The following is a 25,163-nucleotide window of genomic DNA, read 5'->3' as shown; positions in this document are numbered from 1 at the left end:
GTGTGAGAGTGTGAGAGTTTCTAGCTACAGATGTATCTGTTTAATACAAATAACACCAATAAGCATTCAGATTTTCCACGGCTCACCTTGTCGGGTGTTAATGTCAGGTGGGGATGATTTTCATGAGAGGAGAGCAGACACTTCCTGTGTGGAGGACGTACTTGTTTCTGCTTTGGGGCGGATGACTCCTATCAAGGGCTTGATTGTTTTTTTCCATCTAAATATCTAAAAGGTTAATAGTTTCTAGCGCTAAGCTGCAGAATCCATTTTTTAATATTTTAGCTGTTATTCCAGCACAAACTCCCCTTTTGCAGTTAGTCGGCTTCTTTCCAGTCAACTTATATATTATTATTATTGAAACTCTTACCTTCTGTCTTAGAATGGATACTAAGTATTGGTTCCAAGGCAGAAGAGTGGTAAGAGCTAGGCAGTGGGGGTTAAGTGACTTGCCCAGGGTCATCCAGCTAGGAAGTGTCTGAGGCCAGATTTGAACCCTGGATCTCTCAACTCCAGGCCTGGCTTTCTATCCAATGAGCCACCCAGCAGCCCTAACTTGTATATCGTTTTACATTCACCTTTTTCATATCTTCTCATTTTCTATAGAAGAAAAGAAAACAAAATATATATACTCTTTACTCTAATGAATTACTCCTCTTTCCTGGTTGTTCTCAGAACGCCACTAAATTTTGTGTTCTTACTTGCACTTTAGAAAATTCAGATGTTTCAAAGAAATTGCATTTCTGCATAATTTATATTCAGTCTTAGAAATATGATGGAGAAATAAGATGACTCAATTTGGGGGAGGGAATAACTCTCTTGGGAACATTTGATGTCATGGTTACGACCTTTTGTAAGCCCAAAGATAACCAGTAACTCCTTAAAGATGACTTTGTTTACAGCCAATGACGGGAAAATACTGCCACATTTTTTAGTCTTTCTATGAATGTTACTTTAAGAGAGTTTTTATTCTGTCTCCATAAATTGTACATAATTCAGAAATATCAGTACTTCCTATAACTATCATCTGTAACTATTCCTATCCCTGGTCTCTCCATGTTAGCTGACCGTTTTTTAGCTCATCAGAACAACCAAATTTGCTACAAGCCTATGAAACTGTATCCTGTGGCAACTGACTGTCATTGTTTATTTAACAGTGGTAAAACAAGAGTCCCATTGGGAGAAGTACAGAAAGGTGGCATTGGGGAAGTCAGCTAGAGCTGTAATCCCAAAATCTGTAGTCTCTCCCTTGGCCAAGTGTGCCAGCGAGGGAAAAGATACTTTATACATCTTAGAAAACGTGTCAAGTTTGAGACCAGGTGTTCTTGTCTGGACAGTTTTTTGATTAAAAAAAAAAAAAAGATCCTGTTATGGACCCCTTCCCTTGCTTGCCAAATGTATGGTGTAGGACCTTATTTTAGCCATGATTTTAATTTTCTTACTAGTTATCTTATTGGAACTATTAACTACAAGCAAAATAATAAGTTTCCCCTCATTCTATTCCTCATCTTCATGTGAAGGTGAAAATGACCAAAGGCAGGTATGATTCAAGACGTGTGCCTCGATCCCCAGGCTGGGATCACTGGCACCCCAACATTACAAGCACTATTGCGACTCCCCAGGAAGGAACTCTGATGCTTTGGTGTTACTCCATCTTATTGGCCTCATAAGTAGATGTGTGTCATTTCTCCCTCTGTCACTATTAGATCAATGTGTATTGGCTTCAGAGCTTTGGGGAGCTTGAAGCAGCAATTTCTAAGAGAAGCAAAAAAATATCAAAATCTATTCAGGGTTGAGTTAGAGCAGGTAAAATACCAACATGCTGACATATATTCCAGTTAATCATTCAGCCATGTCCCACTCTTCATGACCCCATTTTTGGGGCTTTCTTGGCAAAGATACTGCAGAGGTTTGCCATTTCCTTCTCCAGCTCATTTTACAGATGAGGAAACTGAAGAAACAGGGTTAAGTGACTTGCCCAGGGTCACGCAACCAATAAATGTCTAAGGCCAGATTTGAACTTCCGAAGGGGAGTCTTCCTGTCTGCAGGCCCAGCTGCCCAGCAACCATAGCATTTACAATCATGTATTGGCAGCCTTGACACATCCAAGGTCCCTTCTTCATCTAGAACTACACAGAGGGAATTTTCTATTCTGGGTCTGTATGGGGAGCTCTTCTTCAGCCTTTTCCCAAGTGTATTCTTCTCAGCAACCCTGTGAGCCACGACGTTGCTAGTTGCAATCTCATTTTATAGATGACAATACTGAGACTCTTTGAGATGGTGACTTGTTTACAGCTACTCAGCTGAAGCTGGAGCCAGTCATTGGTGGAGCCGGGATTTGAAACCGTGTCTTTCAAAATCCATGCCCTTTTCCACCACATACAACACTGCCTCTCACCACCATGATGGCCTAGGGTGAGCCACGGAGATGGAGAAGTCTCCCGGGCCGGCCGTGAGCTTCGGGGCCTCCTCGCAGATCTTGGCCACATTCCAGAGTCAGTGAGTGCTGGGGGAACCCTCCTTCTGGGGGCCTCCCCGGCCGAGCCCCTGCCTCAGGCCTCCCAGGGACGCAGGTGGTCACCCACACTGTCTCACTTTTATCCAGACCCAGCCACAGGCATTCCCGCCATCCGGTGACCAAGCAATAGCCGTGAAATCGAACGAGTGACTCCCTCTCGTTCCGTAGCACCTAAGGGAGAAAGAGCGCCATGCAGCGTGCCCGTGTCGTGGTGCCGCTGCCCCATGGGAGAGAAGAATGATAAGCCGGGAAGAGTCAGAGAGGAATCTAGCGAAGGCCTGGGAAAGAGCAGCGCCTGATTCGGGCCCCACCGCACTGCTACCACAGGATTTCCTTCAGCTTTCGGGGGTCCTTGATGAGAATGTATAACCGTGCGGATGGGCTTTGGGGGTTTTCTGCCTTTAACTCTGCTGATTGTGTTTCCTTAACTGTAGTTGTGGGCTTCGGGGGTAGAAAATGAAGTGTTTTATAAATCTGTATCCCGCCCCCGGTCATTTGGGAATGTGACGACTCCGTTTTCTTTCTCTTGCCATACGTAACAGCGGTGCTTTCTCATTCTGCTCTGATTGGGGTCCCTCTGCCCCCTGCAACAAATAATGACGTTCCTTTTCTCTTCAGGTATCCCAAGGATGTTAGTGTGGCTGGCCAGGGAAGCCTGGGGGCTTGGGGGTGCGTGGGGGGCGGCTCCTGCCGCCACAAAATGCTCTGGGGAGGCAGCGAGGACCCTGTGTGTGTGTGTGTGTGTGTGTGCATGTGTGTGTACATATGTGTGTATGTGTGTGTACGTGCACAATTCATAATAGCAGAAAATGTGATTTAGAAGCACAGTTTCTAATAGGATGTTTTTCTTCCCTTTCTCCTCTTCTCCTCAAATAAAATGGTTTACATGGTCTTAATTCACTTTTAGCCATAAGTTACTACTTTTTAGAGTCGGAGAACTGGGTAATTTCACAGGACAAGCAATGGATTCTAAAAAGCCTTTCTCTTCAGGTTACTGTTTGAAATCCAGTTTGCCTTTTTGTGTATAATGTGTATAATGCCTCTCCCTGTAGAGTAGAAGCAGTTTGACAAGTGTGCCATTTTAGATTTAAAAAAGCAAAAAACAGAACCCACAAAAGGGGTGGGGAAAAAGGAAGATAGCCATGCCTCACTTATTGCTGACTGAAGCGCACTCCTGGGTTGTCCCTGTGTGCTGTGACTGATGGGAAATGAGCTGCTGGCTTCATCTCTCTTCCTAAGGGACCACCATCGCCGTCGCAGCCCTGTTCCTACTGGACAACCATCCACATTCTAGTGGGGACTCTGAGTTCTGCGGTATTCGGTCAGCAAACATTCATTACTGCTCCCTGTGTGCCCGGCACCGTGTAAGCACAGCTGTAGTAGCCACAAGAGGCCAAAGACTAAAAGGTCAATGGAGGGGTGGTGCCTACTGGACAGGCTTTAGGCGTCTTGTATAAATGGCTTTTTCCCAGTTTAGAGAAGCCTTTATTCATTAAGCGCCTGCTGTGTGTGCAAGGCCCTCCCCTTGCATACGCTAACCCTGTGCCGTGGCACCTTTCCCCTAGAACCATTTCATGTTATAAAGAAGGAAAAAGAAAAGCTTTACATCCCGAGAGAGCCTGTCGTGGCAAGTAAAACTGTAATCTTTGAAGAAAAAGCAACCTCCGGTCCTCTGAAGCCGCTGAAAGATGTGACTGCATGTAGCCCGCCAGCGCCATCCATTGGGAGGTGTGCACGCTGCTGGGCCCTCTCGCGCACAGATCCCCTTCCTGTTTGAGTTCCCCCATCTCAGCCCCATGGGAAGCCAGGAAGTTTCCCTTTTAGTACCTAGGCCCAGCGGCACCGACAGGGGGGACCAGACGCAGAATTGGGCCGCACTTGCTAGGGCTGTGAAAGCTGTGGGCTGTGTACGATTTGCACTGGGTTGTGTTTTTTTTTTTTTTTTTTTTTTTAATATTTCTTGTATTGATATGATTCTGTCACCTCAGAGACAGAGCCTTTAAATGAAATTTCATACGAACTGCCATTTCTGTAAAATACTGTTGTGGTGACCAAATTAAGTGGGAAATAAAATTTTCTAAAAGGAAAAAGCCGTGCTGTGGTTTATATTAAAAGAGCCTTCTCTACCAGAGCTCCCCTTCAGCATCCTCCTCCCTGGAGCCCGCGGCGCTCTCGCCACCACGTGCACTTCTTCTTGCAGGCCACACTGTCTTCCAAATAAAAAGGAAGTCTGGGAAGCCCCACTGACGCTTTTCTTCAGCACTCAAGTTCTCAAGTCCTCTGGTTACACTCAGTAAATGGGTGAGCAAAAAGGATCTCACTCCCACAGGGTCAAAGACGCGACTCCAAATTAGGGCCGAAGTGGCAGAAAAAGAGCATAAATGTGTGCCTTCTGTTGTTCAGAGTTTTGCAAGACCCACAGTTGAATCCCTACCCTGTCACTGAAGGCTAAGTGTCTGGGGAAAGTCACCCCTTTTTAAAATTAAAAAACCCTTCCCTTCCGTCTTAGAATCCACTTCAGTGCAGAAGGAAAGCAACAGTGGGGCTTTCATGGCCTACTCTTTAGATTCATTACTGGTTCTGAGGCTAAGAGTGGTTAGGGATAGGTTTTTGGGGTTAAGTGACATGCCAAGGGTCACACTGTAAGTGTCTGAGGCCACATAGGAACTCAGTCCCCCGAGCCATGTAGCTGCCCCCCAAAAGCCACCCTTTCTGACCTATTTTTAAAATGAAGATAATAGTTCTCTTGTCTATCTCCAAGCTTTTGTACATCATAATAATTAGCATTTACATAATGCTTTAAAAAAAGCCCCTTGCCCTCTGTTTTAGAATTGATTCTAAGCATTTGTTCTGAGGCAGAAGTGTATGGTAAAGGCTAGGCAATGGGGCTTGCGTGACACCTAGGGTCACACAGCTAAGGATGTGTTTAAGGCCAGATTTGAACCAGGACCTCCTGTTTCTGGGCCTGAGCTACCCAGCTGCTCCTGCAGAATGCCTTAAGGTGCTCTACACATTTTATATTGTATCCTCACAACAACCTGCCGAGGAAGGTGCCAGTATCATCCCCATTTTCCATTTGAGGACACTGAGGCAAACCATTTAAGTGACTTGCTCAGGGTTACAGTTGGTGTCCACAGCCAAACAGGAGCTCTGGTATTCTTGGCCCTGTGTCACCTAGATGCCTCAGTCAAGGGTGCCACGGAACCCTTCTGTAATCTGGTAAAACTGTTGAAATGTACACATTTTTATTTTTTAAATAAAAGAAAATGCCACTTTTTAATGAGAGGTTAGTGAAATTAAAGGTGTAATTTTTTTTCCCATCCAAACTCATGGATCTCTTTGAAATCTAGGGCCCCAGCTGGGTGGCACAGTGAATAGAACGCAGTGCCTGAAGTCAGGAAGACCGAGTTCAAGTCCCAGCCTCTGCCACTTACTAGCTGTGGGCCCCTGGGCAAGTCACTTCACACTACCTCAGTCTAGAAGATATGGGCCAAAGGAGTAGAAGCAACATTAAATGTACCTGCAGGCAACTGAGGCTTTACGTTAAAAAAGTTTTTTTTAATTCATTTGGCCAGCTGTCTGGGAGAGGCATTTCTGTTTTATGGAGAAGGGATCTCAAAGGTAATCTAACCCTACTCCTGCCCAAAGCAGAAAACTTGACATCTCCGTTGAGCGGCCAGCCAGGGAGGCCTGAGGGTGCCATAATCTGGGAGCGATGGGAGAAGGAACAACAGGATGTCTCAGTTGGGGATTCTGGGACACTTGCGTGGTGCCAGGAGTAGCCCCCAAGGAGGGGCGACGCCGGCCTCTGGAAGGTACACGCCAGCAGTGCCCCCGGCCGTCCCCTCGAGTCTGAGACTGGCCATCGGCCCCTCAACACAGTTTTCGGTTTACTGTTCCAGAAATACTTTATTTATGGGGAGGCTTGGATTACAACAGACATTGTCAGATCAGCGAGGCTAGACGTCTCCCATGTGCTCAGACGGATGTCGTAGAATCAAGCGGTGCGTGCAGAGGGGCTCCGAGTGATGTGGAGTTTCTGAGATGTTGAGGCCCTGAAGTCAGCCCTTTGGGGTCAGGTTCTGGCAAGCTCTCCAGCAAGTGGTGGAGCAGAAATCAAGGAGGAAAGCGGAAGATGCTAAAATGTCTCCTCGTCGTCCTTCGTTCCCAATCATTTCTGGCAAACAAGTTAAGTAATGTCTAAGTGGGCCTCAGGGGCCGATGGCAGTTCTCCCAAAGGCCCTCTTTACCCTTAAGACCACAGAGCCCAACAGTCCTGCTTCGGTGTATCTTCACACAGAGCTCATGGTCCCGAAGTCTGGAAGGATTTCGGATACTTTCTTGCGGAGTTCCTCCCACCTTTCTTCTCTTAATTTTTCTTCTTTCATAAGTTTTGGAAGTAGTTTCCAGGACTGGAACGCGGCTGAAAGAATTCTCCTGTAAGGAACAGAGGAAGCACAGTACAAAGGGAAAGGTTACATTCCGTCGGCAGTCAAGAAGTACGGTACAAACTTAGCTATAGCCCCGGGAACGTGTTCTGCTCAAAGTACTAGCCGAGGGGCGGGAAGACGCGAAGCCTGGACAGAACGGGGGCTCTCCCCTCGGGAGGGAGGCGCCGCCGGGGAGGGTAGGGAACAGCCTGCCCAGCGCAGCCCCGGATCTGGGCTCTTGCGGCAAGAAGCCGCTGCTGGCGCTAAAGCTGCTTAGGTAGGCACCTGCCACCTTCTCTAACTTACCTCTCTTCGGCTAGACGGCAGGCTGCTGGCCTTACCTCAAATAAGAACTCAGCTGCAGGGGCAGCAGATAGAGCACCCGGCCTGGGGAGGACCTGGGCTCAGATGTGATCTCAGACACTTCCTAGCTGAAGAACAAGTGGCTTAACCCAGGTGGCCTACTCTTGTTCCTCGAGAATTAGATACCAAGGCAGAAGGGGAGGAAGAGACAGAAGGAAGGAGACCAGCAGGGAAGGAGTCAGTTCCACAGTCCTATTGTCTCTCCCTCTTTTTCCAAGAGAAAGAAAACTCCATTTTCTGATCTGGAATGTGAATGATCTCACTTTGAAGCTGTGGGTCTCTTTTCATGGGAATAAGCAAGCTTATCACGGGGGCTTTCCAGAGACCTCTGCTATATTCCATTATCATAATGTGTTTTTTAGAAAGAAGGATAGAGGGAATTTGGGCAGTATCGACTTCTGAAGTTCTTAGAAGCATTTTCTAAGTTAATTCTATCTTTTGTAAAGAGGTTTATGATGAAGGCGTGCCACGGTAGGACGTAGTTACTTTGTGAAAAACAAATTTTTTTTTTTTTTTAGAAAAAAAAATCTATTTTTTCCCCCAGTTTTTTTATTTTGTTTGAATTCTACTGGATTTTGTTTGAATAAAAATTCCAATCTTACGTCATCAGAATGGTCCTTTTTCTCTGATTTAAGATCATCTTTATCCCTTGTTTGGTCAAACTCTCTCATCTGCCGGCCCTGTTGGCTTCGCACGCCCCCTTGCCGCCCCTCTCCTCCATGCTGTCCCCCTGCCTTCCTCCATTCAGGCTTGGCTCTGTCAGCTCACTCGGGCCTCACTGCTCTCTCCTTGTCTCGCGGGGCTGGCAGGGCCAGGGACGGCAGGCCGCTTCCTTGCTGTGATCACTTCGGGGCAGGCCGTTTCCACTCGGGTCCTGTTTCCGTTCGGGGCTTCCTGTGTAGGGGGGGATGATCTCCGCCTAATTTCTGCGGGCCGCCCTCCAATGTCCCAGCAGCTTCGTGGAATAGCGATCCTCGACCTTTGGGTTTCACTATGTGCTCTTTCTTCTGGACTTTATTTACTTGGTTCTTTTGATTTTTTAATCAATACCCAGTCATTTGATGATTATTCCTTGGTAGGCAGCTAGGAAGTGCGATAGAGAAGCGTGCTGGGCCTGGAGTCGGGAAGACCCGAGTTCAAATTCAACCTCAGACCCGTGGGGGGAGGGGGTGCGGGACAAGGCCCTTATCCTGCGTCTGCCTCGGTCTCTAACTGTAAAGCGGGGACAGTAACAGCACCCACCTCACAAGGACCGAACGAGACGTGTGCAAGCTCTCAGGATGGCGGCACTTAGTAGCAGTGAAGTTGTCATCTCTGCACTATGTCCTCTCGTCCCTCTTTCCCCAGAGGCTGCCCTGCGGTTTTCTCTCTGTACAGTGACTCCGCGAGGCTCAGCCGGCTGCCCGACGCCCCCCGTGGCTAGGAATCCCGACTCCTGGCTAGGTGTCCGCCCGTATTTTCACTATCCCAGCACACACAGGCTCTGCTGGTTAGTCCTTTTTCAGTCATGTCTGACTCCTCAGGACTCCCATTTGGCCGGCTCTCTCACCAAAGACATTGGAGCACATAGCCATTTCCTTCTCCGGCTCATTTGACAGATGAGGAAATGGAGGCAAACAGGGTAAGTGACTTGCCCAGGGTCACCCAGCCTGTTCAGGATTTGAACGTGGATGTCCTTGAGTCCAGGTGGGGAGCTCTGATCCCTGTGCCACCTTGCTGCCCCTAGAGGCTGTAGAGACTGAAATATGTTCTTAAAACTTAAAGTCAGTAGTTCCTGGGTAGCATTTTTTCCTTTGACAGAAAAACTGTTCATCCAGAATTCTCAAGTGAACAGTCTCATCAAATATGGGAACCATTTACTTCATCCATACCTAATGGTGAGGGCAGCTGGGTGGCTCAGTGGGTGGAGAGTCAGGCCCAGAGATGGGAGGTCCTACGTTCAAATCTGCCCCCAGAAACTTCCTGGCTGTGGGAGCCTGGGCACGTCACTTAAACCCCATTGCCTAGCCCTTACAGCTCTTCTGCCTTGGAACCAATACTTTTTATTGATTCTAAAGCAGAAGGTAAGGGTTTAAAAAAAAAATCTATACATTATGGTACAGGGTCTAAATATCACCATTTCTCAACCAGTTCACTGAAAGAAAGAAAAACCATGTTGAATGTGTCAGCTATTGAGGAGGGATTCTGAGTACCTTACGTGAGGGAAAGAATAGATCCTACCAAATTCCTATGAGACAACCATGGTCCTGATCATTAAACCAGGGAAAGACAGAGTAGAGAAAGAAAACTCCAGATTGGTGTCTAATGAACACTTGATTCAAAAACAATGACTAAAATATTAGCAAAGATGTTGCAATAAAATATTATATACCATGACCACATTGAGTTAATCCTAGGAAAGCAAAGTTGATTCAATATTACGAAAATAATAAATACAACTATAGACCTTAATAATTTTTCAAAATTACATGATTATGCCAACACATGCAGAAAAAGCTTTTGATAAAATACAATACTAACTTCTGTTTAAAAAAATTAAGACACACAGTAATAAATGGATCTTTTCTTAATATTATAAATGATTATCTAAAACCAAGAGCTATCATTATCTGCAAGAGAGACAGAGGTCAAGTAAGGATTGTCTACTATCATCACTATCATCATTATTATTTGACGAGTTCTATAAATACTAACTGCGGCAATAAGAAAAGAAAAAGAAATTGAGGGAATAAGCAGAGAAAAAACCCACAGAAAATGGTTTATTTAGAAAACTCTAGTGAATCAACTAAAAATTAATTGAAACATTAAGTAGCAGGATATAAAATAAACCCATATAATAACTGTTTTTTTTTCTTCTCTTACCCACAAACCCTACCAGGAAGAGGTAGAAAAAGAAATTCCATTCAGAATAACTGGATATTGTATATGCAAAATATCAAAGAGGTCAGCTATCAAGATAAAGAAGAATCACACAAGTACAAGTATGAAACACTTTGTGGAAGTAAGGACCTAAATAGCTAGAGTTAGAAATTGCATGTTTGGCCTGTACCATATAATAAATATGATAACAGGGGGCAGCTGGGTAGCTCAGTGGATTGAGAGTCAGGCCTAGAGAAGGGAGGTCCTAGGTTCAAATCCGGCCTCAGACATTTCCCAGCTGTGTGACCCTGGGCAAGTCACTTGACCCCCATTGCCTACCCTTACCACTCTTCCACTTATAAGTCAATACACAGAAGTTAAGGGTTTAAAATAATAAATAAATAAATGAATGAAGAACCAACAAATAAATAAATAAACAAACAAATAAATAAATATGATGACACTTCCTAAGCTAATTTATAGATCTGGTGTCATACCAATCAAACTACCAATGGGTTACTTTATAGAAGTAGTTAAAATAATAACAGAATTTATCTAGAGGAAGAAAAGGTCAAGAATCTCTAGAGAAAGAAGAAATAATGAAAAAGGTGGGGGAAAGTAGGGAGTCTATTGGAATCAAATCTCAGACTATATACTACAGAGCAATAATCACAAAAACTATTGTATGAGTTAAAAAAGTATAAAGGTTGATCAATGGAACAGATTAGACAGACAAGACCCAGAAACAAACATGGCAGCATAGTAGTGTTTGATAAACCCAAGGACTCCTAACTTACTTGAGAAGGACTGAATATTTGACAAGAATTTGGGGAAAACTGGAAAGCAGCAAATTTGGCAAAATTAAGTTTAGAGTAACACCTCATACTAAATGCTACAAAAACTTATTTTTTTAAACCCTTACCTTTGGCCTTAGAATTGATACTGTTTGTTGGTTCCCAGGTAGAAAAGCAGTAAGCGCTAGGCAATGGGGGTTAAGTGACTTGCCCAGGGTCACACAGCTAGGAAGTGTCTGAGGCCAGACTTGATGCCAGGACCTCTTGTCTCTTAGGCCTCACAATAACTTTCAACTAGATAGGAGATCTAGCTATAAAAGATCTTATAAACAAAAGTTCTTTACCACACAAGGCCAGGGAAAGTTATAGAAGATTAAAATGAATACTTTTGATAACATACATACAATTTTAGAAGTTTTTGCACAGGGCACTTTGATGGCTCAGTGGATTGAGAGCCAGGCCTAGAGACGGGAGGTCCTAGGTTCAAATCCGGCCTCAGACACTTCCTAGCTGTGTGACCCTGGGCAAGTCACTTAATCCCCATTGTCTAGCCCTTACCACTCTTTTGCCTTGGAACCAGTATGCAAGATAGAAGGTATGGGTTTAAAAGGGGGAAAAAAAAAGATTTTGCCCAAACAAAATCAATGCATTGCTGAGAGTAGCAAAAAATTAACTGGGAAAAAATCTTTGTAGCAGAGTTCTCTGATAAAGATCTGATATCCCATATATATATGGATTTATGCAAATATGTAAGAAAAAAAGTGATTCCAAAATAAATGACCAAAGGAGAAGAGCTTAATGGATTGGCAAGAATGACCCCCCAAATGAAAATGCCATTTTTTGAAGGACTATGATTTTGACAGGCACACAAATGAATTCTTTGTAGATTGGAAAAGTGGTTCATTATTATTATTTGCTAATTATTTAGCAAAAATAATTTGGAAGTATATTGCAAACATTACTAAACTCTATATATCTTTTGACAAAATAATACTTCCACTAGGCATTCACTACACACACACACAAAGTGTGGGGGAAAGACCTGCCTATACAAAAAACTTAGAGCAGCATATTTTATTATAGCAAATAACTGGAAACAAAGTGATTGTCCCTCCTCCGCTGGAATACGGCTAAACCAATTCCGGCATATGAATGTAATGGAAAAGATGAAAGGGATAGATTTTCTCCCCCCCCCCCCCCCCCATCAAAAGGGCTTTATTCTGCTACAGAACAGCCAAAATGAAGATGTAAAGCTTTGCGGTTAATTTATTTTATACACTCCACGGCTACTATCACCAATTTAAAAAGTTACACATACAGCAATAGATGCCCATCGGCTCATTCGGGTTGCTTAGACAATCCATCTGGGTCTCTGAAAACCAATCAGGCAGAGCTGGAGAGTATTTGCTGGTGGGCACCCTGGGTGTGCTCCAGGCCTGCGACGGCTCCTTCCCTCCCCGGGCCTGCCTCGAAGCCTCCCCGCTCTGCTGGGCCCCAACCTCATGGGAACTGCGGGTCCAGCTGGAAGAAGGTCTTCCCGTTTGGAAAGTTTCTCCGGGCTAATGGAGTCGTTTTCAGGAAAGTGCACGTCGTGCTTGAGGTGAAGATCCCCTTTCTCAGAGGGATCCGAGGCTGCGGCCCTCCTCCTCCTCCTCCTCCTCCAAGGAGGGCGACACGGACCCAGCCTCGTTGGATGGCCGTGCCGGGCCGACGTTTGGGCCCAGTTTGAAGGGCCTCGAGGTGCTTAAATGTGAAATGAAGGCCACAGCGTGCCCCACCAGGTCCCGTGTCGTGTCCGTCCGTCATCGTTCCGGCCCTCTGGGCCACGCTCTGCATCTCCAGGAAATGTGTTTCATGCCTTTATCTAAAGCACTTCAAGTCTTCCCTTCTTGAGTTACTGCCAGCATGGCGAAGCTGGCTAAGCTGCAGTTTGGTGGTCTGACATTATAAAGCTCTCCTAAAGACACCGTGAGGGGCAGCGGCGGAGGACGAGGAGATAGGAGAGGAGGAGGAGGAGGAGGAGGAGGAGGGAAGAAGGAAAGGGATAGATTTGGAAGAAATGCTGTATGAAGTATACAGACTGAGGCGAGCAGAAACAGTAATTTATTATTTATATTATTATATATTTTATATATTTTATATATTATAATGATTACATTAGTGTAAAGAAAAACTATGGGGACAGCTGGGTGGCTCAGTGGATTGAGAGCCAGGCTTAGAGATGGGAGGTCCTAGGTTCAAACCCGGCCTCAGCCACTTCCCAGCTGTGTGACCCTGGGCAAGTCACTTGACCCCCATTGCCTACCCTTACCACTCTTCTGCCTTGGAGCCAATACACAGTATTAACTCCAAGATGGAAGGTAAGGGCTTTAAAAAAAAAAAAAAGACAAACTTTCTCACATGGTCTATGTGTAAATTTTGTTTTGCAAAACTATATTTGCTACTCTAAGCAATACACTGATCTGGGACAATCTGGAAAGACTTATGACAGGGAATGTGATCCACCTCCAGAGAAAGAACTGTTGAGGTTGTCTCTCACATGGGTGTATTCCTAGTTTTATTTTGGGGTTTTGATTATGTATGAGTCTGCTCTTACAACAATGACCAACATGGAAGTGTGTTTGCATGAAAATAAAAATTAAAGAAAAGAAAAAGGAAAAACGATACTTATTTGTTACTAGGGAGGGTTTTCTTTTTCTTTTTTAAAGGCTAGAGTTGTTTGAAGAAAAAAGTGATAATGAAACATTGTAAAAATACACAGAAAAGAGGTGAAGATTGTTTAGAAGTGGACCCAAAGAAACAAGTCAATGCTGGGACTACCATGTTAAACTGTATTTATACAAAAACAAACAAATATGTTCCCTGCCCCCTGCCCCACAGTGGAGGAAAAACAAAAGTTCAGAGTTTCATGCCCAGTTCCCTTTTTGTTCTTTCTTTCTATACTGACATGTTTGTATTTGATGATATTTATTAATCAAAAAGATTATTGATCAAAAAGATTTTTTTAAAGTTGTGAGTTAAATTCTGGACCCATGATTCCCCCATAAAAAGTCAGAAAAGATCCAGACTCTGGAGGATCCACGATTGCTCCTGGCATTGCCAATCCTGAGCCAGCAAACCCTTTCATCTCTAAGCTAACTGGCACAAAGTGGAGGATTTAGAAAAAGAAAAGGTTCTGTCTTGCCTTATTTTTTATGCTTCTCCTTCTACTGCTACCTTTCCCATGTGCCTCCCTCCCTCCCCCTTGTCTCCTCTCTTCTTTGTAGATGTCACAGATTTAGAGCTAGCAGGAACCCAAAGGTCACCCTTTTACAGAGGAGGACATTTTGGCCAAGAACCCAAATGACTTTCTCCAAGTCACGAAGTAGTAAGTGGCAAAGATGGTCCTGGAACCTGGATTGCTGGACTTCAAGCAATTGATCAGCATTTTATTATTTTAATTTAATTTTTATTATTTTTAACTTTAAAATTTTTAACTGTCTTAGAACTGATACTAAGTATTTGTTCCATGGCAGAACAGCGGTAAAAGTAGGCAATGGGGGTTAAGTGACTTGCCTAGGGTCACACAGCTACATCACACTTGAACCCAGGCCTGGTTCTCTATCTACCCAGCCACCTAACTGCCCCAAGTCAATCAACATTTATTAAGCACTTCTAAATACAAAACTTTGAATAAAAAGACAGTCCCTGCCCTCGGGGAGCTTATAGGGAGGCAAAGGGAAAAAAAATTTAACAGGGAGAAGGAATGAGGAGGCGATTAGGAAGGCTTTTGGTAAAAGTCCTGGCTTCAGCCTGGACTTATAGGAGGGCAGGGAGGCTGGGGTTGGAGCAGAGGTCAGAGAGTTCGGGGTCAGCCCAGCCAGAAAAAGCTTCTGAAGCTAAAGAAATGTCACATTTGGGAAACAGCCAGCAGCTGTGTGCTGGATGGAACAGTACCTTGCAGGGAGTAAGGTGTAAAAAGACTGGAAAGGCCGGAGGGGGCCAGGCTAAGAAGGGCTCTGAATGCTGAACAACATTTTGTATTTGCCGCTGGAGTTTATGGAGGAGAGGAGTCACAGGGCTGGACTTCAACCCCAACGCTTTTTTCCTTGCCTCTGCTGAGTGCTCTTCCCCTTCACAATCTTCCCTGTGTCACTTACAAAGGGGAGAAGGGAAGAACTGAAATGCAACTGGAAGAAGTGAATTTCCAGGGAGTTTGTAAAAAATGGACCAGGGAGGACAAAGCCAGAATGAGGCGAAGTCTTTCTGGTGCTGAGGGGCGGCCTTGAGCTCAGGCTCTCTGGGATTCCAGGCTCTTGGTTCTCGCTTGCTGGATGTTGCCTGCTCCTCCTGAGCCCTTCTAGATCCCTAGCTGCTTAGCATAGTGTCCGGTGCTTAATACATTTAAATATGTATATATATAAATGTGTTGGGTATTTATCATATGTGCAGTATAAAATAAAGACATCATATGTGTATTTTACTGAGTGCCTCTAGCAATTCCATAAGTCTCTACTGTAAATTGCAGAGCAAGGGCTAATCCCCTTGGGATTCTCCTAGCTGGTGAAACCGCAGAACGGATCCAAAAGGAAAAACACAGAAGGTGCCAGGGAGGCGAATGTTAAAATGACCGTCTCCTGCCGCTAGGAGCTTAAAATCTAGGCCAGGGAATTCTGGGCCACCCACAGTCTCTCTTCTGGGTCAGGTACACCCCCTTTTCTTTCTGTCGTGGCCCCATGAGCGAATGAAGCCCCTGATTCTGAAGCTCTGTTCCCCTCATCCTGCCACACTTGCCCTATTCCGGAGTCAGATCTGTCTCTGCCGGAGCATACCTTGCCATGGCCCTCATTATTCTGCCTCCAGATTGCTGCCATGGCTCCCGTGGTCTCCCCACATGCCTCCCTCACACTCCCCACCACCTGATCAGATGCCTTCTCCAAGCCCTTCCTGGCTGCCAAATGCTCACAGGACAAGGGCCAGACCCACTGTGTGGGTGCTCCAGCCCTTCCACCAGCTGCCCCTTCCGGGCCTGCTTCTGCTTTTCCACCCCACAGAATCCTCTCGTGCCAGAGAAGCAGGCTCCCCACGGCCAGCCTCCAGCGTGTGCCCACACGACTCCCCCTGGCTGGGGTCACCCCTCTTCCTCCTCCTACTTGGGGGGTGCTACTCATTCTTTAACAGCCGCTCCATTACGCCTACCTAGACTACGTTAGATAGAAGTTATTTTTTTTCCTCCTCTGAATTCATAATGCACAATAAAACTCTCAGTAATACTCATTTGGCATTTTTAGCCCTCAACTGCTATTTAACTGTATGTAGGTATAGTTATTCTATCTATCTGTCTATCCATCCACCCATCTCTCCCTCCCTCCCTCTCTCTGTCTCTCTCTGTCTCTGTCTTTCTCTCCCCCTGGCCCCTTTCTCCATCCATTCATCTATCTATCGCCTTCTCTAGTGAAACTGAGCTGGTAGAGAGCTGGGATCAAGATATGCTTATTTCTATAGGGGCAGGTAGTTGGCACAGTGGATAGAGCCTGGGGCCTAGAGCCAGAAAGGCTCCTTTCCCTGTCTTCAAATCTGGCCTCAGACATTTACTAGCTGTGGGTCCTGGGCAAGACTTAACCCAGTTTGCCTCCATTTGCTCATGTTAAAACGAGCCGGAGAAGGAAATGGTAATCCACTCCCGGTATCTTTTTTTTTCTTTTTTAACTTTTACCTTCCACCTTAGAGTCAATACTGTATATTGATTCCAAGGCAGAAGAGTGATGAAGGCCAGGCAATGGGGCTTAAGTGACTTGCCCAGGGTCACACAGCTAGGAAGTATCTGAGGCCACATCTGAACCCAGAACCTCCATCTCTAGGCCTTGCTCTCAATCCACTGAGCCACCTAGTGTCCCCTTCTTTAGGATCTTAAAAAAAATTTTTTTTCTCCCTATGGAATTCTACTTTTTAAGTTGACAACTTTTTTATGTTCTAATATATAATATTTACTTTTATCAATCACATGAAATAACAATTTTTAGCATTTGTTTTTCAAAATTTTGAGCTCCAAATTCTCTCCTTCCCTTTCTCTCTCTCCTCCCTAATTCCCTGACAAGGCATGCAACTCGATCTAGGTTATTCATGTGTGATCATGCAAAACCTACCTCCACACTGGTCATGCTGTGGAAGAAGACTCATATAAAGCCAAACCAAAAGCAAAACACAGGAAAAAAATAAAGTGAAAAATAATGGGCACATTCCTGTATCTTTGCCAAGAAAACCCCAAATGGATGTCTCAAAATGGCGGGCAAGACCAAAATGAAGGAACAACAACTTAATTTTTGTTAAAGAATGTGTTTGGGGTTAGAAAATTAGTATTATAAAAATTATCCTATCTTAATGTCTAGGTTTTATTTTACCAACTAAGTTAATGTGGAATCAGTTCAGCTGAGCATAGTTGGACTGAAGCCTGAGTTCTGATTACAGAACTTCAAAATAATACTGTTGATAATATGAGAGAGAAATGCTCTCTATTATTTAGTCCAGGCATGTAAAAATAGGAGATGTAGAATGATCTGGGAGGGATGTAGATAAATAAGAAATTCTATAATGTTATCATAAACTGTTTCCTTCTTTCCACCCTCCCTCCTTACTTTAACCAGTTATATGTAATAACAAATTTCCACATAAGTTTTCCAAAGTTATATGATCCAAACTGTCTCCCTCCCTCCCTTCCCTTCCCCATCCTTGAGCTGGCAAACAGTTTGATCTGGGTTGTTCTGCATGTCCTTGCAAACTAAATCTCAAGCCCAAGGACAAAAGTTTTCCCTCATATCTTAACATATCCAATCCTCGATACTATTCCACATTGTTCTATTGAAATGAGGCTCGGGAGGGATTGAGAACATCCACCATCTCTGTAGAATGGAGTAATGAAGGACCACAGAATGCCAATATCATTATTTTATTTTGTTCATTTAAAGTCCCTCTTTTGAATGTGCAACAAGCCTATGCAAGTATTACTGCTGACGACACAGCTGCTGAAAGCCAAGCCGGCAGGGATTTTACTTCTCACTGCCTACGCTGGTAACTCACAATACCTGCATGTTACAATTCCTGCAGATTAAGTGGACATCTGGTTGGCCCCGCCCCACCATTTGCTGAAGGCTCAGGCGGCGACCCTGGCACCCTCGGGAGGCCGGACTCCAGGATGCCCAGCTGTGAGCTTGTGGGAGCCCTGAGGAAGAATCACAACACGGCGGAGGTTCCCACACCCAGCCTCATCATTTGATGGGTCAGGAGGAAGCGAGGCCAGAACATGAAGAGCCGGCGCACCCAGAGGCACAGGACCACAGCTAGGCCTGTGGTGGCGAGCCTGCGGCACGCATGCCAGAGGGGGCACTCAGAGTCCTCTCTGCAAGCACGCGCCATGGCCCCAGCACAGAGTTTACCAGGCCGGGCTGTCCCCCTCCCCCTCACCTGAGGACATTCTCATACCCTCACCCCTCTAAAAGGTTTGTCATCACTTGCTTTGGCTGCTTTCCACTCTGGTAGGCTGAGGACGTGGGGTTGGGAGAGAAACTTGGTGGAGGTATCAAAGGAATTCAATTTGGTGTAAGCAAACACCTCCCCAGAAAAAGAGTCCTGTGGGGTTTAGACACAGGTGCTGTAACGACCCGTCCAAAGGCTGTGGGAACATCCCTCTGAAGAGGTCATCTCATTTTTTTATCTGGGAGGCTCGTTATTTAGAGGGAAGTTAGCCCCCAACCAGAGGGGGGAGAAAAGCTTGTGAACAGCTAAAGCAGATGTCTGCATGCCTATTGATGCTTTCTAAAGACAGCTGGCTTTCTGGCTTCCCAGCCCAAGGCAGATGAGAAAGGTAGAGAGGCTCTTGCCTGCCCGGCCGGGGGCACTCCAGCCCTCATGCGCATCTCTCCTCCTTCCCCCCATGCCCCCTGCCTCTGATAGGGGAGCTTTTGTGTTAAGTACAATCCAATAATTGATGTTTATAATGATGATTTAGTTATCTAGGAAAGGTAAAATTAAGTTCAGAAGTGTCTGTATATGGAGGCAAGGAAGTGTTTTACTCCATTAAAAAAGAATTCTTGTCAAAGATGGTTAAAATAAAATTTCTGACACTTAAAAGGGTTGGCTTCATTCTGTAGAATTGACTCCCTCCATGACAGGATGGGGCCAGGAGCTATTTCACTGGGACTGGGAACTCCAAGATAAGGAAACTCCCTCTACCAGTGCAGGCTTCTCCTCCCCCACCGCCCAGCCCCACTTTAAACTCTTCCCTTCTGTCCTATGTTGGTTCTAAGGCAGAGGAGCGGTAAGGACTAGGCAGTAGGGTTAAGTGACTTGGCCAGGATCACACAGCTTTGAACTCAGGACCAGGTCCCATCTCTAGGCCTGCCTGTCTCTCCACCTTCAAGTACAAGATGACCCCGTCTCTGCCTGGCACACAGCAGGTGCTTAATAAATGTTGATTGATTGATTGCAGTTTATGGTCTTGAGAGACCATTAAGTGGCTTTCCCAGGCTCACAAGGCTGCTAGGCAGTCACGGGAGGTGCCACACTTGTTCTCTCTCCCTGAGGATGCAGGCTAACGGTGTTTCTTTATAATAAATAGGAATATAGTAACAGTAGCAATGACTAGCGCCTGCTTCCCCGTCCGTGAGCTCCTCGCTTTTTCATTTATGCCAATTCAAGTCCTCCTTGCACCGTCTCTCACAAAGTAAGTAAGCCATCCATCCTGCAGATGGGGAAATGGGCCGTGTGGGCCCGTTACCCAAGTCTCCTGACAGCTGCCGTGGCGCCGGTCCCCCTGCTGCTACCCCCCTTATTCGCTCTCCCCCTCCATAGCACTCATCCCATCACGCAGCCAGCGGCTCGCGGCCCCACAGCGATGGACACGCTTACTTGTTACTGTGCTTGGTGGCCACCTGGAGCTGCTTCTGAGCGGTGACCTTATCCTCACGGACCATATTCAGCCACGACATGAAAACGTGTTTCTGAAGAAAGGCCGCCCTGAATTTTCTTCCTTTTTCTTCGGCAATCGTTAGAGACCTCTTGTACTGGAGAGAAGGGAGTGGTGAAAAAAAAGATGCTGTAGACAAGTCTCTTAAAAAACTACCAATTTTAGAGAGGAGTACAGGACAGCAGTTCTCATAGCATGGTCTGAGGACCCTAAGGATCCCTGAGACCTTTTGGGGAGGGTACAAGGTTTGAATTATTTTCATAAAAATTCTAAGACATTTTAATTTCTAATATAGTACTTTACTGTTGTTGTTCACATCTGACTCTTCATGACCCTGTTTGGGTTGTTTTTGACAAAGATACTAGAGGGGTTTGCCATTTCCTTCCCCAGCTCATTTTACAGATGAAGCAACCAAGGCCAACAAGGATAAGTGACTTGTCCATGTTCACACAGCAAGTAAGTGTCTGAGGTCAGATTTGAACTCTGGAAGATGAGTTTTCCTGACCTCAGACCTGGTGCCTTATTCCCATGCCACCTTGTTGCCCCAATATGGCAAACAGCAATACGTATAAACCACACAAACAAAATCTCCTTGGGGAAGTCTTCAACAATTTAGGAGTATTCAGGGTCTGGCCTCACACACTTCCTAGCTGTATGACCCTGGACAAGTCACTTTCCCCACATTGCCTAGCCCTTACTGCTCTTCTGCCTTAGAACCAATACACAGTACTGATTCTAAGGTGGAGGGTAGGGGTTTAAAAAAATAAGAAAGAATGGATAGGGATGCTGAAACTGAAAAGTTTGAGAACCTCTGGTTTGGGGAAGACCCACATAAGAAAACTTTTGCTACCAATGCAATCCTTATACTAGCAAAAGGGGCCCAGAACAGTAGTGAGAAAGAGAATTAGAGGAAAAAGAGCTAGTGTCTCAGGGAGGAAGACAAGAACAAAAGCAAAGGCAGCCTGGAGAGGATGAGAACCCAGAATGAGAGAATAGCAGGAACAGAGTAAAAGCAGGATGCTTCTGGAGCTATGGACCCAAGGTCAAGACCTACATGAATGAGCCTTTGAAGACAACCTGAATTAGTTGGAAGGGTTTCCATTCTCCCTGCAAAGAGGGTATTGTGCTCAGGTTGATGTATATAAGTAATATTTGGATTAGATGTCTGCCTGAATGCTCTGGATCAGTTCTAACTGTGAAAAATTCCCAGAAAAGGGGCAGCTGGGTAGCTCAGTGGATTGAGAGTCAGGCCTAGAGGCGGGAGGTCCTAGGTTCAAATCTGGCCTCAGCCACTTCCCAGCTGTGTGACCCTGGGCAAGTCACTTGACCCCCATTGCCCACCCTTACCACTCTTCCACCTAGGAGCCAATACACAGAAGTTGAGGGTTAAAAAAAAATTCCCAGAAGAACATGACAAACTAGAGGCTGAATAGATTCTATTGGCTTTTCATTTCATTAGACTGCCATCGAGGCATATGATGTGTTTCTAATGCCCTTTCTCTTTGGCCTTACCTCTAACCAGTTTCTAAAGGCTCTCCTAAGCAATATCTGGGAGTTAAGTTTATCTGCCTGCGCCCTCTTCTTAGCCAGGATTTCTTGACTATGATGTAACCAGGTCCGAAGGTATTTCCTCTGAATCGTGGAGCAATAATGATTTTCTGCCATCTACACAATTTTAGAAAAGAGAAAAGGAAATTGTTTTTAGAAACACATTACTGTCTTGGCAAAATCTTTCATAACTAGGCACAGTCATATGTAACAGATTTCTCTACTAGCAGCAATGCAATGATCCAGGACAATCCAGAGGAACTTGTGAGAAAGAATGCTATCCGCATCCAGAGGAAGAACTGTGGGAGCAGAAACGCAGAAGAAAAACATATGATCCATCACGTAGTTTGATGGGGACATGATCAGGGTTTTAATGTTAAAAGATCACTCTACTGTAGATATGAATAACATGGAAATAGGTTTTGAACAATGATACATGTATAATCCAGTGGAACTGCTTGTCAGCTCCAGGAGTGGGGAGGGAAGAGGAGAGGGATCATGAACCATGTAACCATGGAAAAATATTCTAAATAAATAAATGATTAAAAAAAATCTTTCACGACTCCATTGTGTATGTAAAGATGCTAGTGAGATTAATCTTAAAATCAATTCATGTGGTGATCAAAGAGCTTCCTTGGCTGTCTTTTACAAGCAGTTAAGAATCATATCGTGACTTTAAATCAGCAAACATTAAAACCTATGACTATGTACAAGATAATGTGATTGCTGGTGGTGAACAAAGTAAAAAAAAGGATAGTCTCTGCCCTCAAGCTTACAGTCTAAGAAAGAGGGCTGGGATGTGCTGTCCCCGAAATCTGGTTATATATTAGGAATATTGACTAAGTAGCTTACTTACTTACTCTTTCTTTTATTATTATTATTAAAAAACCATACCTTCCATATTTAAAAAAAATTTTAATTTTAAAGATATTTTTCCATATTTCCACATTTCATTTTCTTTCCCTCCCCTGTTCCCTCCTCCCTCCTGAATCCAATAAGCACTTCCACTGAGTTACCTTCCATCTTAAAATTGATACTCCATATTGGTAGGAAGTGTCTGAGGCTAAATTTGAACCCAGGACCTCCCATCTCTAGGCCTGGCTCTCAATCCATTGAGCCACCTAGCTGGTCTTCAGTTACACTCTTTCAATTAATGGCAGTCTAGGAGTAAGGGGTTGGCACCCCTGGGTCTCCTTCTCTGGAAGCATCCTTTCCAAATGAATTTACAGTTCTTGTGTACTTATGTACCTTCCCTCCATCTCTTAGGGCGCCCCTCTTCCTTAAAGCAGGCCACATTTTCTGCTTCAAGTTTTTTCTCCTCTCCTCGGCATCTCCCACCCTCCCAAACTAAATCATATTTAGCTGCTATCTATATGTGTGTATTTAATACCCTTATGTTTATGCTATCTGTATTTCCATTTCTGTTTCTGGTCTCCCCTATCAGAATGTCAGCTCATTGGATGTAGGGACTGCATCATTCTTTGTACTTGTAATCTCAGCGCCCAGCGCAGTCCCCGGCATAGAACAGGTGCTTAATAAATGTTTACTCATTGATTACTTGATAATGACATAACTAAAAAAAAATCCAATGATCCATCCATACACATTGTAATCTAAGTGTTATGAATGAAATCACAGAATTTTAGAGTTGGAAGGAACATCAGCTGCCATATATATGGTTGGGACACGTGCTCCGTTCTGCGCAAAACATGTGCTGCTTTAGACCAATGGCCTTTAGTGGCTGGAAGCTCCCAACCTCGTAAGGCAATCTATTCTACTTTGGGATCGATTTTCATTTTTGGGACTTTCCCCTCTAATTAGTCAAGCGTAAATCTAACTTCCACCCATTATTCTGCTTCTGCCCTCAGGACCAAACTGAAGAGGTCCCTCAAAATAACGAAAGACAGCTCCCTCTCCTCTAGAACTTTTCTCCAGGATAAAAATATCTCTAGTTCCTTTGGCGAGGGCTTGTGTGACATGGTCTCAAGGCTGTTCACCATCTGGCTTGTTGGTGGATAGCTTTCCTAAAATGTGGGGCTTGGAATTTACCCAGAGCAACCATGGAGAGCCACTTGATGAGGATATTCTAGTAACTTAATTCTTACCAATCTAAATGTGAGATCTTTTACTACTGAAGAAACTAAATCATATCAATAGCAATACCAGAAGGCAAAATGAAGTTACAGCTGAACAGAATCAGAGAATAACAAGTTCAGAGACTTAAATTTCCAGATACCTTGTGTCTGGTAAGGATAGCTAATAAAGATGAAAGACCTGGGATCCAAAAAGATCCGGTCAGGTTTGAAAGATAGGATGAATCTTTTAAAAGTAAATTATAGGGGGCAGCTGGGTAGCTCAGTGGATTGAGAGTCAGACCTAGAGATGGGAGGTCCCAGGTTCAAATCTGGCCTCAGACACTTCCCAGCCGTGTGACCCTGGGCAAGTCACTTGACCCCCATTGCCTACCCTTACCACTCTTCCACCTATGAGCCAATACATAGTATTGACTCCAAGACGGAAGGTAAGGGTTTAAAAAAAAAGTAAATTATAGGGGCAAAAAAAAAAAAAAAAAAGAAAAAAAGGAAAAAAATTTAAAAAATTATAGGGGGCAGCTGGGTAGGTCAGTGGATTGAGAGTCAGGTCTAGAGATGGGAGGTCCTAGGTTCAAATCCGGTCTCAGACACTTCCCAGCTGTGTGACCCTGGGCAAGTCACTTGACCCCCATTGCCCACCCTTACCACTCTTCCACCTAGGAGCCAATACACAGAAGTTAAGGGTTTAAAAAAAAAAAGTAAATCATAGCCAGCCTTTCTGAATATTAAATATAATAAAACCCACTAGAAAAAGAAAAGGAGACACATGGCCTCGGGTTCCGGGTTAAGATGGCGGCAGAGTAAGAAGCAGCTCTTAACCTCTCCTGACCGAAACACACAAAACTCCTCAAGGGGACATAAAAACAAGTCCAGACGAACGGAGGAAACCCACAACAGGGCACAGCGTGGAAGGTACGTGGAATCGAGACATTTCCAGGCTAAAAAGGGCTCTCACTCAATCGCGGGCTGAGCAACCGCCCCACCCCCACCCCCTCCACACTCACCTATAGCTCCGAACCCAGCTAAAAAGAAATAGAGCAAGTTTGGGGCACCCATCGAGTCATCGGCAGCTCCAGGACCTGTTCCTGAGAGCAGCAAGACTTAGGACCCCATTAAGTCAAGAACGCACGCGAAATCTGAGCGCGCGGGAGCAGAGAGTGGACGCTGGGCGCAGAGTGCCGGCTGAGCAGAGGCGTGGATGGAGGCAGACACAGCCAGGAACTAAAGCCTAAGTGGGGAACCAGTGCAGATGGGTATACGACTGTGGAAGTAGCTCCCTGAGACTTGTAAAGAAACCTCCTGCAGAGGATCAAGCAAGGGAATCCACCAGGGGGCTTGACCTTGGAAAAAACTAGAACTCAGACCTCAGGAGCCAATAGATCTCAGACAGACACTGAGCGCGAGGATAAACCTGAGAAGCTGCTGGGCTAATGATGGCTAATCAGTCACAGGAAATTCAGAAGAGAAAGAATAATAACAAAAAAAAGAAGTCTTTAACACTCGACAGCTTTTACACAGAGAAAATCCAGACAACCGATCAAACAGAGGAGGAGAACAAACAACCATCCAGACCCTCCCCAAATAAGGAAAACTCCTCACAAGCTATGGAAGAGTTCAAA

At 44.9% G+C, this 25,163-nt stretch overlaps 2 protein-coding genes across 2 annotated transcripts in view; one reads left to right on the top strand and one right to left on the bottom strand.

Annotated features, from left to right (window-relative positions):
• The window catches only part of ZDHHC23 (zinc finger DHHC-type palmitoyltransferase 23), a 21,612-nt gene extending 16,852 nt beyond the window's left edge, over positions 1 to 4,760 (top strand). Inside the window, exon 6 of the mRNA XM_044666772.1 lies at positions 3,756 to 4,760. The gene's annotated coding sequence lies outside the window, so the exon portion shown is untranslated. The remainder of the gene's footprint in view (positions 1 to 3,755) is intronic.
• A 1,431-nt stretch (positions 4,761 to 6,191) lies between these two features.
• Positions 6,192 to 25,163, bottom strand: part of CCDC191 (coiled-coil domain containing 191) — a 117,675-nt gene continuing 98,703 nt past the window's right edge. Inside the window, exons 14-16 of the mRNA XM_044669178.1 lie at positions 21,416 to 21,568; positions 19,846 to 20,000; positions 6,192 to 6,953 (exon numbers count right to left, since the gene is read on the bottom strand). Coding sequence (XP_044525113.1) covers positions 6,809 to 6,953; positions 19,846 to 20,000; positions 21,416 to 21,568 — 453 coding nt within the window. The 3' untranslated portion in view covers positions 6,192 to 6,808. The remainder of the gene's footprint in view (positions 6,954 to 19,845; positions 20,001 to 21,415; positions 21,569 to 25,163) is intronic.

The sequence above is a fragment of the Gracilinanus agilis genome, chromosome 3 (assembly GCF_016433145.1).
Source record: "Gracilinanus agilis isolate LMUSP501 chromosome 3, AgileGrace, whole genome shotgun sequence".
NCBI classification, from domain to species: Eukaryota; Metazoa; Chordata; class Mammalia; order Didelphimorphia; family Didelphidae; genus Gracilinanus; species Gracilinanus agilis.
The sequence above is the reverse complement of the archived record's forward strand: the minus strand, read 5'-3'. Positions and strand labels throughout refer to the sequence as shown.